The 12,842-nt window shown below is 41.8% G+C and overlaps 1 protein-coding gene across 1 annotated transcript in view; it reads right to left on the bottom strand.

Annotated features, from left to right (window-relative positions):
- epha6 (eph receptor A6) overlaps positions 1-12,842 on the bottom strand; it is a 159,915-nt gene that overhangs the window by 12,931 nt on the left and 134,142 nt on the right. The window contains exons 9-11 of the mRNA XM_029458658.1: positions 5,713-5,783; positions 3,825-3,950; positions 3,148-3,333 (exon numbers count right to left, since the gene is read on the bottom strand). Of these exons, the coding sequence (XP_029314518.1) occupies positions 3,148-3,333; positions 3,825-3,950; positions 5,713-5,783 (383 nt within the window). The remainder of the gene's footprint in view (positions 1-3,147; positions 3,334-3,824; positions 3,951-5,712; positions 5,784-12,842) is intronic.

Raw genomic sequence — 12,842 nt, forward strand, 5'->3', positions numbered from 1 at the left:
AAGGGCACAATGCGTAATAGCAGTGTCACTTTACAGAGGCAGTTGATCAGAATCTCAGACACAAAGAGATGTTACACAGCTTGTGACATGTCAAATCAACTCTAAATGACATCTGTCATCACCGCTTCACCCCTCAATTTTTGATAATTGCTGTGACAGACAGGCAATAACAACTACAATGTTAGTGGTGTCAGTGTGTGGACAAAAAAGGTTTTGTACTCATACGTTCATCAACCTCTTAAAGTCTGTTACTAGTTTTAAAAATGTGGATGTATTGAACATTTTCCAGAATAACCTGGAGTGTTTGAACCTGAACATTGATTTGAAGTGAATAGTTGCATTTAAGGTTTATAATGTTATAAAATGCATCAGAATTCTGAAGGTGCCAAATATGACAGCTCAATACAGAACAGTAACGCCTACTAAACAGTATAATGTGTGAGGAGTTGACACTAACTATGATCTTACAACAGTCCACTCAAATCAAACCATGTCACTCATCTTTCTGTCTTCATGGGATCAAGGGTCAGCACCTGGAATGTGAATAGTTCGCTTATCATAACCAATAAATAACACAGACATCTATTTACTCTTTACAGCCTCACTACCCAAACTTTGATGCTCACATGTCGATTGGATTCAGGGCTATTGATGTGGTGATTGACAGTGAGATAGACCAATCGGTTTATGCACAACTCTCACTTTAACAGAGGACGGCACTCCGCGGTCATTGTCATTATTTTTCATATATTTTATATTGCACTTTTAAACTTTGAGTTTTAATCTCTTGCAGGTAAATAACACAACCGATGAGCAAGTATGCTGTGGCATACTTCTTCGGAAAAACTGAGAAATATAGAGTGTGTTAACATTTGCTTTTAAACAGCTTGAATTTGTTTAACATTTTAAATAATCAAAGCTGAATGAAGCATAACATCAACAAGGGAATGTTGATCCTAACCCCACCTTCCTGTCAGCAGAGAAAAGAAGGCTCGGTGGGTATATGGATGGAAGGATGAGCAGACTTACTTCAGACCAAATAGGCACATGATGTTTCTTCTTTTTACTCTGCAAAGTGCTAATCATCATATCCTTAAAATGTGCAGATACTTTCCCTAAACACCAATCCAAGAGGGATAGGCAGGCAATGATTTGATCAAGCTTGGCTTTCCTGAGCTAATTAGCGATACCTGGAAACAATATATACTGCGCCTGAATGACAACAAACACACCTGTTTATTAGAGTCAAATGTGTCACCTGTTATTTCAGAGCAGGTAAAGCAGTCAGTCACAGCACAATACTCTCCATAATTAGTCTCTGAAGAACAACAACAGATGTAGGGAGTGAAAGATAAAGAAAGTGAGTGAAAGACAAACAGACAGGCACACAGACAGATTAGGGATACTCAGAAGTCTCACTATATACCCTACTGCCATAAGCACAAATGGCTTTCGATTGCATGATTTGGTGTGTATTTTGTGTACACGCGTGTGGAACTTCATCTTTTATAACCGCCGATGACGTAGAAGAACTTGTTAAACTGGTTATTTCGTCTTCGGCTTTTACATTTCACCTGGTATTAAATTGTGAAAACAAAGTCTCAAATTCAAATATAAGTAAAATAAAAAACTTAATAACTACAGTATGCTCTCTTAAATTCCTCCCAAACGTGAAATTAATTGCTCAGTAGGTAGCAGTTTAAAGTTGTTACCCCCTTATTCCATAACTGAAAACAAGATTATTCAGAAATAACAGACCTTTTAACAGTGCTGTTGACCTCTGACGTGATGAAAAGTCCTCCCTGGCCACATCGACTCACAATTTTATCATCAGATGTTTTACCAGAGAAATCATCTCAATGTTGGAGGATTCTTTTCACTCAATAGGTTCAGAGATGGTCGACTGTAAAAACTACAGTGAAATATATTGGTGTAAAACATCAGCAATCAGCAGCTTTAATGTAATAATGGCAGTATCGACCCTTAAAGACCCTTATCAGCTGAATCCTTGTCAGCAGGGTCAGAGCTGAGGAGTGTGCTCTATCTACATTCAGGGAGGGAAGGAGGGAGTTGAAAGTCTTTAGGGGAAACATTTATATTCACAGCGATGTCTCAGTTTATACGAATCCCTGTAAAAACAACCATATGTTGCGCTGGGTGAACCCTGTAAAACAGAGCTCGTTAACAAGTCCACACACGCCATACCCACACCTATACAAACACACCCACACACACACACACACACACACACACACACACACACACACACACACACACACACACAATATAAACCATGCACAAGCACTATCGGTGTGTAGAAGTTAATGCATAATCAACACAAGGCGTACACACAAATCAAAACTATGTGTATATAAATAACAGAGTCAGCTCTCTCATCTTGTAAATGTCATGAAAAACAAGAAAAACATATCATGACTTGTTGTTCCATACAAAAATATGCAACCTTAAAAAGAGTTTTTACTGCAGTTTACCATTTAAAAAAAACGTAGACATGATGTTATCCATCAAACTGTGGTAAACAGTGTGATGGGTTAAGACATAACAACTTCAAATGCTCTTTGCTACATTTTATTTTGCTTTTAAAGTAAGGCGCTTAAGGCGAGTGCAGCATCTGGGCCGCCCCGAGACAACAAAACTGCAGGCAATATACTTTTATAGAAAGATATTTATATGACACATTGTTCTTGTCTCGATGAGTAACTGGAATGTACTCTGCATGGGAATTTGTAGCACACATATGACAGGAATATACAAAAGAAGAAGTAGCTTTGGGCGGCCAGCCAACAACGTATTTGTTGTATACACAGCATCAAAGTAATTCATGCTTAAATTTGGCTGTAAAAATGTGTGACAGTGGCTGTTCCTCATGTTTATATCATTGCGATTGAACATATCGGTGTTCAGCATTCACTTTAACACTAAATATGTTTTTCCGATGAAACCAAATCTAAAAATACAGTCTGACCAATACTGTAAGAGGGTTAAAAATGGCTTGTTTCCTCAGTGGTATCAGTAATGTGAGCAGTTACTGTACATTAATTAGTGCTGCAGGAAATGTATAACAATTATGTAATCTGATAACATCTCAAAACTTAATTAAATGACATTCCCTGTAATCCTACTTACTTTTGGTGACCACGCCCTCCAGTCTGATGATGTTGGGGTGGTCAAACTGGCCCATGATTGACGCCTCACGCAGGAAGTCCCGCCTCTGGCGCTCCACATAGCCGCCCTTCAGTGTCTTTATCGCCACAGATATCTCTTTCTTTCCCGGTGTTCTCAGGCGGCCGCTGCACACCTCGCCAAACTCACCTAAAGCACACACAGACATAAAAATAAGCAAAGTGAGGAGTCTATCACTATCACACACCATCAGCTGCCACCTGGGGGCACTGTTGCAGTTCCCATCTAGACTCAAGCATTATTGCCTCTTCTCTGATTAGTTCAACTTCATGAAATTCTCTCTTTCACTTTCTTAAAAAAGCCTTGAATCAATTCTTATGCTTTCTTTTGTTCTCTAAACCAGTTAAAGTTTTAATATTCCTACAGTCTGCGCTGCACAGAGACAATGACAGTGAGACACTGGGAAATGGAAAAAGCCTCTTCTTTAATGTGTACAATGGAGCAGGAGGGTTCACAGCAATTATAGGCATGTAATGAAAATAGATCCTCTCCTATGGCACATTTAAAGCTATTGTTAGTCTTACCAACATGAAATGATCCTTTTCCGCCCACATGCCGAAAGGTAGAGACACAAGGTGATGAGTGTATAACTGTGTGTGCAGGCCTGTGTGTGTGTATACCGGCTCCGATCACCCTCTCGATGCGGATCCTGGAGGGGTCGATCTCCTTGGTGAACTCGTGGATGGCCTGCGTGGGGTCTTCATATGTGTCAGGGTCCACATAGGTCTTTACTCCTGGGAAAGGGACTGTGGGGGACAGAGAGAAAGATAGAGACAATGAGCTAGAGTGTGTGAGTGTGAGTATTTCATATCTTGACCAGGTAGGAATGTAAATTAAGCTAAACTTAGAAGACCATTTTTTAAAACTCTCTCAAATGTGGACTTCAAATTAAAGAATGTAAAAAAACAGGGGTACTAGTAATACATGTCACTCTGTGACACTCTATGTCTAATTCTCATATCTGCTCTATGGCAAAACATAAGAGCAAAAGCTTTACCTCACTGAGACTTCCACACATATACCAGAACACCCCACTGTTAGCTTGTTCCTCCTGTCTTTTTCTGAGAAGCAGCAGGATAACACGCTGAGCCGGTCTTTTAAAGTTTCAGCCCGTGCTTTAAGCAAGCGTCCACCCTGTTGAAGTGTCCTTGAGCAAGTCAGTGACAGGCTGCTGCTGTTCTGTCTCTGACCCCGACTCTGACCTCCCAGTGGAAGGGGGGATAGACAAAGGCAGCGTTTCTCCTTCGAGGATCGATACAGTGTCAGAAAACAAAAAAAACAACAATCAGTTGTCTCTGATGTATGAACATACACCAGCAAAACCCAGAGGAGCATGTTCTCCTCTCAAAGCTTTTGCTCTAACACCACACTGAAACCTGAGACAACACACAGGTAAGGTATGTGTTTAAATCTCGAATATCAGAGAACTATGAGGCAGCTTGTTAGCCACCTTTAAAACTAATTTCATGTATATTACTTCTCTTATTTTTGGATCATCTGTTTCTGGTTTTTTAGCCTCAATTTAACTGTTAAAACAGTAAAAGCGGCCTCATTTGTCTTTGTCCTCTCCTCTCTGTCTCTACTTTTACTGTTACCCTTCCTATCTTTGTTAGAGGAGAAACAGAAAGGAGAGAGAAACTGTCTTCCCTTGTCTCGCCCCAATCTTTGTCTTTACACTCACTTTCAAACATCTTATTTTTTTTCCACTTTAAAGCTCTCATTTCAATTTGTGCTTTTCATGTTGGGAATGAAAAGTTGGGTATTAAAAGACAAAAGACAGGCAAAAGAGACAGAAACGTAGGACGTGCAGAAGCAGACAGCTCAGGGATGCAGCGTTGTAACCAGATTAATCAACAAAGAAAAAAAAGGCTCATGAAGAACATCAAATGAAAGTTGAGGAGGAGGTGAGGAGGAGTGCTGGAGAGGAGGAGAGACAGAAAGATGAAGGATCATTTGCTCTGTTGACTTGTCTGATGTCATAACTCCTGAAAGTATCGAATAAATGGCACATTTGCTACTTCTTTTCTTGCTAGCATTTGTAACAATAGCAAGTCAATGTTTGTGCAGCATTGTGGTGGGGACTGTTGTTGCTGTGCAAAATTAAAATATGCATAGGCACAGAAACACATGGGAAATGATCCATAGAGCAGTATAATGTGCACGTTGAATGCAAAGAGAAGAGCATGTGGCTAGCCTGCTAGCTGCGAACTGTGGCTCACAGAATCTCTCTCTTGTCTGCTTATTGGCGAAGATATAACACAAGTTAAAACCCGACAATTTGTCACCAAATGGTTGGGCATTCTGGCAAGTAATTTCCAACACTAACATTACACATTGTATACTTCATTCACATATCAAACTTGGACCTTGCAGACTTCCCCCTACCGTGATAACCATAAATATGTAAATTCATTTTTGACTCAATCTTTTTGCTATGTGAAATTGTAAAAAATGAGGGTCACAGTGAGAGAAAAACAACAAAGAAGAGAAGTAGACTAATTGATTTACCAAGTCCATTCTGATAATTGGTCCTCCTTTTCTCCTCTGAAGTCATCTTGGCCTTAAAGTACCACTGACACCTGGAAAACAAATTGATGGACTGAGTTAAAGGGATTTTCCTTAAATGTGCAATAATATTACTTCGTAGTGCGACTAACTGGCCAGGACCCGTACATGGGGAGGGCCCTGGGGAACTCTGGAATTAAATGTTTTTTTGTGAATTAAGAGAAACACTTCAACAACATTGTTACGTACTGTAGACTAACTTCAGTAATAGTAAATTAGTAATATTACAAAAGTTATTCTTTGCTGAAAAAAACGTTTACATTTAACACATTCCTGGAAATCCTAGAATCTCATTGCCGAATAAAATAAATGTTACTGGCGACATTTCAAAACATTAAATAACCAATTTTTTGAAAAATACACCACAAAGAAATTGAGGTGAAAAATACAATACTGAACAGGTTCAAACACCAGAGAAATTAGACAAAACTATAGCTTTTATGAAATAGAATAAAACTAAACAATATTGAAATGTTGTTGTTTTGTCGCGTCATTTGAAGAAAGATATTGGCAGGCAGTGAGAGTCTCACCTTGGAAGAGATGGTTTACAGATTAAGTAATGCAGATGGAAGTTCCATAAAGTAAATGGAACAGATACTCTTTCACAGAAAGGGTTTAATGTTTTTTTTCTCAACGCACTATAAAAGGGAAGAACACTTGCATCCACTGATGCAAAAACTCCCTCGTCCTCATGAGTGTGTGTGTGTGAGCGTGTGTTTGTGTGAGAGTTTATCTGAGTGCTGAGACACTGGGAGACAGCCAACGACTGATAAAAAGCTGCTGCCAAGAAAGTCTGAAAAGCTGAGAGATTAGATGACAGCATCTGCAAAAGACCATGGAAGAATTTATCCAAATAGATGCTTGGATGTTACTCTGAAATAAAAAGTGAAGAAAACACAAAGTATCCTGTCAGAATCACACATAGAACCAAGAATAGCGAAGGCAAAGTAAAGTGTGCAGAATCACAGCTCAAACTGATTAACACAAAATAGTCAAAAGTGCACAACTGAGTGTTACATACATAATATAATAAATACCATAAATACAAAAGAGAAAAACCTTAAAACAAGAATATTTGTATTTAACATCTTTATAGAAATCCTTGAATCTCAAAAATACTTGTTCTGGTGACATTTCTAAACATCGGATAACTTATTTTGTACAGAAAGATGCTCATCATGTCAAGTCTAGTCATTATGTATTCATTCAAGTTTCTATTTTCTTTAATTAGTATATAATGCATAGTCTACTTTGCTGCAATATTGAGCATATTTGATCAAACATCCACCCCATGATTCAACAAAGACCTAATTACTAACAAATCAATGTATCCTCATACAGCGGTTCGTATGACATCTTATGAAAAGTTATAGTTATTTTCCATGCGTTTTCCTATGAATGTCCAGCAACACAAGCGATCAGTGCGCCAGTGCAAGCCCATGCAATGCAACAAAACCTGTTTAGGCAACAAACCTCCTTGGTTAGGTTTAAGAAAAGATTGTGGTTTGGGTTAAAATAACTACAGAAGTTACATGACAAAAAAGTCAGCGGTAACTTCTGGTTTCACACGAGCCACAAACTCCTGGGTGAAAGTGATGTCCTTTTGGACCCGTGGCTTTGTCACCCATCAAACTTGGTTGCTCTTTATGCTACGTCATCTGTCCTGGCTCACAATTATATAGGTTGTATAACAATTATAATGGGGTACGAACAGTGTATGAGACCAGCATAACCTGCTCACACAGTGTTATACAGACACAGATAAAAGCAGAAACACAGCAGGACATAAAATACAAACAAGTTCTCAAACCTAAATAACAAAATATGGCTCCCATGTCACACACTTTGTGGATCCAATCATCCACAACCTACTGGTTTTTGCAACTGTGTAATAATGCCATGCTACTTGTGACTTCAACAATCACTGGTGTCATTTTTCTGCTGAGGACATACTGTACATATCTTCTTATACTTTCAAATTGATCTGAAGGTTTTTCACAGTTACACAAGGACTAGGACTAAGCTCCACCTAAATGAAAAGTATTTAGTCAACTGCAATACAATAGTAGTGAATTATCAGAGGCTCTAAACCTCAACAACATTTATGACTAAATAGATGGTTGCGCCTTGCAACAACTCAAAAGCTGAGGAGATGAGTGGAAGAGGATAGCATTTTTTTAACCGTGATGTCGTTCAAACCCCTGTAGTCATTACAAGATGGGTGATGGTCAGGCAGAGGATCAGGAAACAGACAAGACGGGCAGGTCAGAGGCTATTTGCATGGTTAGATATAACTTATGGTTAGAGGTTTAATTAGTTAGAGCAATGGCTTTTTGTCATTAAAATGTTCAGTAAGACTTCATTCACATGAAAAGACTTACAAAATGGACCTGCAATGCTAAAATTGTTGGTGTGCAAGAGGTAGAGGTGTCACGGCTGGACAAAAGTAGTGAGATGGAAAATAATGATACGAGAAAAGGTGCTCTGAGTTCTCTCCCAGGCTGCATCACTGATGATTTTTATAACCTATTTTGCAGTAGAGGGCTTAATTAATGACCGTGAGCATGAGGGACCCTCACTCCCACTTCTCACTAGTGGATCCCCTTATAAATGTTCTCCTATTTCATCATTTATTAGACAGAATATAAAATTCTGCTGCAGGTTTCTTGAACTCCCACAGCACCTGAGGATACTTACAAACTATAACACTCAGGGTTGTGACTTAATTCCCATTTGCTCACAAGCTGTATGTTTTTTTTTATAATAATGGGGTTGGCAAATGGGACGGGTTAAAGCTGATCATTTTTGGAAGGCTGGCATTTTTTCCCACTGCATTGGAGAACAAGCAAACATCAAACAAACAAACAAAAATAATAAATTAATCAAAACACATTTTCATGGCTCAGTGTAACGCTTTCCTCCGGGGGTTAGCGGAGTATATTAAGGACGAGGTGGTTTTTTTTTATTTGTCTTCCTCTCCCAATGGATTAATTGAGCTGACTTCCAGGTTGGATCGACGTATCAAGGTGAAAAGGAGGGATTAAAGACAGATCACTTCTCATCGACGTGGTACTCATCGGAGGCCACCTACATCACCCAGTCGGAGGGGATCCGAGTTCATGCAGGTGGGATGCACCAGTCTCACCTTGGAGGAGTGTGAGCACCATCGCTGGAGAAACATTTGCATTTAATGCGGTCAGGCTGGTAACCTTGTTTCCCGTAGTCCAGCAAAAGGCCGGACTCACTAGTAGTGGGGGATGTACTGGTGAGCCGAACCGTAAGACTCTTCCCTAATCTAAGACCTCTGTTCCATGCTCGGCTTATGTTAGTTGATGGGTCTCATGTTCTCGCCACTTACATTGACTCTGGGGCGGACGTCAGCCTCATCGACGAGGACCTCACCCTATAGCTGGGTATTGACCGGGTTCCTCATTTCCTGGGGACTGTCACTCATCAGACCATGCCTGTCCGTATGCTTCTGTCTGGCAACCACCACAAGACTATTCAGTTCCACATCCTTCAGTCTCCCCAGCTTCTACTGATCCTGGGCTACCCATAACTCCACAGCCATAACTCTAACATCGACTGGGCGATTGGAGCATACTGGGGTGGACCTCATCCTGCCACAAGGTTTGCCTGAAGTAAGCTGGCGCACCCCAGCAATCTGTCAGTTCCAGTCCTGCTCCGGACCTGTCAGGGTGCCAACTGAATACCACGATTTTCAGGAGGTATTCAGGTATTTCATGGAGACATACATCAATGACTCCCTTGCTGCCGGGATCATCCTCCCCTCTTCTTCACCTGCTGGCGCGGATTTCTTCTTTGTGGAGAAAATAGACAAGTTGCTGTGGCCGTGTATCGACTACAGGGGCCTGAACGACATCGCGGTTAAAAACTGCTATCCTCTACCACTCATCTCCTCAGCTTTTGAGTTGTTGCAAGGAGCAACCATCTTCTCCAAATTAGATCTACGCAACGCCTACCACTTGGTCTGGATCCGAGAGGGTGATGAGTGGAAGACGGCCTTGAACACCATATCATATAAGGTGCCGTTCCGGTGGTCCTCCTCGGCTGAGGAGGCTTTTAAGAAACCAATGGTCCGGTTCACCTCTGCCCCTCCAAGTGCCAGATCCTGAAGGACAATTTGTTGTGGAGGTGGATGCCTCCGATGTCGGGGTAGGGGCCATCCTGTCCCAGCGGGTTGCTGATGACCGGAAGCTATGACATTGGTAACCGGGAGCTACTAGCTGTGAAGTTGGCCCTGGAGGAATGGCATCACTGGCTCGAGACCAAGTTGCCTTTTTTGGTTTGGACTGATCACAGGAACATTGAGTACGCCCTGTCAGCTAAGAGGCTGCAATCTCGACAAGCCAGGTGGTGTCTGTTCTTTACTAGGTTCAACTTTTCCCTCTCCCACCAGTCTTGTTCCCGCAACGTCAAGGCTGACACCCTATCCCGCAAGTTTGTGGAGAAGGAGGATCTCACCCCTGGGCCTGACACAATCCTCCCGGCTCCTTGCTTGATTGCCCCATTCACCTGGAGATAGAGGAGAGAGTTAAGGCCGCCCTGGAGGACCTAGTTCCTTCCCTTCTGACCGCCTGTTCCTCCCTCAGGCCCTGAGTTCTGACATCCTTCAATGGGCTCACAATTCCAGATTCACTTGCCACCCCAAGATCCAGCATACCAGAGGGGTCCTGCAATAGAGGTTCTGGTGGGCTACCCTGGAGAAGGACACCTGTGAGTTCGTTAACGCCTATCTGGTTTGCAACCAGCACAAACCATTCCACCAGGCCTCCTGCGACCTTTGCCTGTGACCCATCATCCCTGGTCCCACATATCCTTGGACTTTGTTATCATATCCCTACACCCCTCTTACTGGTCCCAGCAACTCCTGTGGGTGGAATATGCCCACAACACCCTAACCAGTTCTGCCACTGGATTGCCCAAGTTCCAGTGCACCTAAGTGTTCCAGCCTCCACTGTTCCCTGCTCCCAGGTTTCCTGGCCATCTTTCCAGGCTTTCATCCCCCGCTGCCGTCGGGCCTGGATCTAAGCCAGAACAGTGCTCCTCTGCTCATCGACAAGTACGCCACGACTGCCAACCGCCGCTGCACCAAAGCCCCCACCTACGAAGTGGGCCAGAGAGTGTGGCTGTCGACCCGGGGCATACCCTTGAGGGTAGATTCCAAAAAGTTGCCACCTTGATTCATTGAGCCTTTCGTGATCGAGAAGAGTGGCAACCTGGCGGCAGTGAGACTCAAATTTCCCCGGTCCATGTGAATCCACCTGACATTCCACGTCTCCAAGATCAAGCCGGTTTGAGAGAGTTCTCTGGTTCCTGCTGCTCTGCTTCCACCATTGCTTACTGATCCCGAGGGAAATTTAGGCATCCAGTAGCCAGTACCCCACACTGCCATTAAAAAGTAAGTAAAAATTAAAATAAGAGATAAAGGCTGATATAAATACAACAGTAAAAATACAGTCTGTTATAAATACAAAAATACACTGCAACATTGACCACTGTTTTTGGTTTTTGGATTGAATTTGAATCTGAATCACTAAAACCAACATTCAACAAACAATGATAGAGCATATTGTATGGCCGAATAAAGTCGAAAAATGATGCGGGTGTGATTTAATAAATTAGGAGGGAAAATGCCCAAAATGTACTAGTGGAGAAAGTGTGTGTAAGCGCTTGCTTATATGTGTGTGTGTGTGTGTGTGTGTGTGTGTGTGTGTGTGTGTGTGTGTGTGTATGTGTGTGTGTGTGGGTTCATATGATCACATGTGAGCCTCCTCTTCTTTGAAGACTTAACATAATCCGGGTTGCCACATTAGAGCAGGAGTCAAGGGACTACGAGCCGCAGGTTGCCAGATTGGGCTTTGGCTAAGTGAAGTCTGTGGGATCCTGGACACTGATGGACAGAGCAGATAACATGGCGGGTAACACTGGCAGAGAGGACAAGAAGGGGATTTGGAAAGCTACTGTTGACCTCTGCTGATGGGGTCAAGCTGTTCATTAAAGAAATGGTGGCATGTGCCTTTATCAGTCTTTTCCAGTCCTATCCTCTGATCCCCTTTATCCACCTATCCCTCTGTCTCTCTGGCTTTCATGTTGAAAAGAGGCCACACATCTAGACACAGACACACACAAAGACAGTTATCACACACAAAGACCTTGGCTTCTGCCACTGCTCTCTGGGCTGTAGAGCATTGTTACGGTACATATTCACAAGCACTTTACACACCCACACATACACTTCAGTAAAACAACCTTGCCAAGAGCTCTAATCAAAGCATCAGTGTAATTCAAACCAAACCACTCCTCTCTTGCTCAAACATCCCTCACCGTCACCTCTCTCTGGTGCTACAAAGGGCACAGAAACGAATGATGAAAGAAAACATAAAGAAAATGATAAAAAAAAAGGTGCAGAGACTGACGGACAACTCAAGGATAAAGAGGACAAAAACAGGAACTCTTTAGCTCGGTTACGTCTGTGCAGTCATGAGAGCTTGAAGTTTTCACTATTCAAATATAGCATGAGTAGATGCAAACATAGATGTAAGCTTTTAGGGCAACCAGGGGTTAAAACTCCCCATACTCTTATACCCTCACTTTTGCTAAACAACCTTACATCTATGAGAGCAGTGTGACTGAAAGCTCTCATCTTTTTCAGGCAGCTCAAGTACATTTGGAGCTTTTTAAAACGGAGAGAGTGAAAGTACCTCCTACACAGGGCAGAGGGATCATGGATATGACAGATCGTGATTAAGTCAAAAAACACTCCAACTGCTGCTTTTTCAGAAAAAAAAGGAAAAAAGATCCTCCATCCTTTGCTAGAAGGCAAAAAGCCTAAAGTGATTGCTTTAACTCTTGCACCTTGTGTGTGTGTGTGAGTTTTTAATATAAACCAGGGAACACATATGCTCCCACACACACTGGGATCACATCATAAAAATAAGAAAAACATTGTAAATCCCAACCATAAATATACTGCTTTTAACTTTTTTTTAAGGTGATGGATTCAAAATTCTTTTGACATTCACATCATGCCAACACTAAAAGGACTTCAC

This window comes from Cottoperca gobio, chromosome 21, assembly GCF_900634415.1.
Source record: "Cottoperca gobio chromosome 21, fCotGob3.1, whole genome shotgun sequence".
Classification (NCBI taxonomy): Eukaryota; Metazoa; Chordata; class Actinopteri; order Perciformes; family Bovichtidae; genus Cottoperca; species Cottoperca gobio.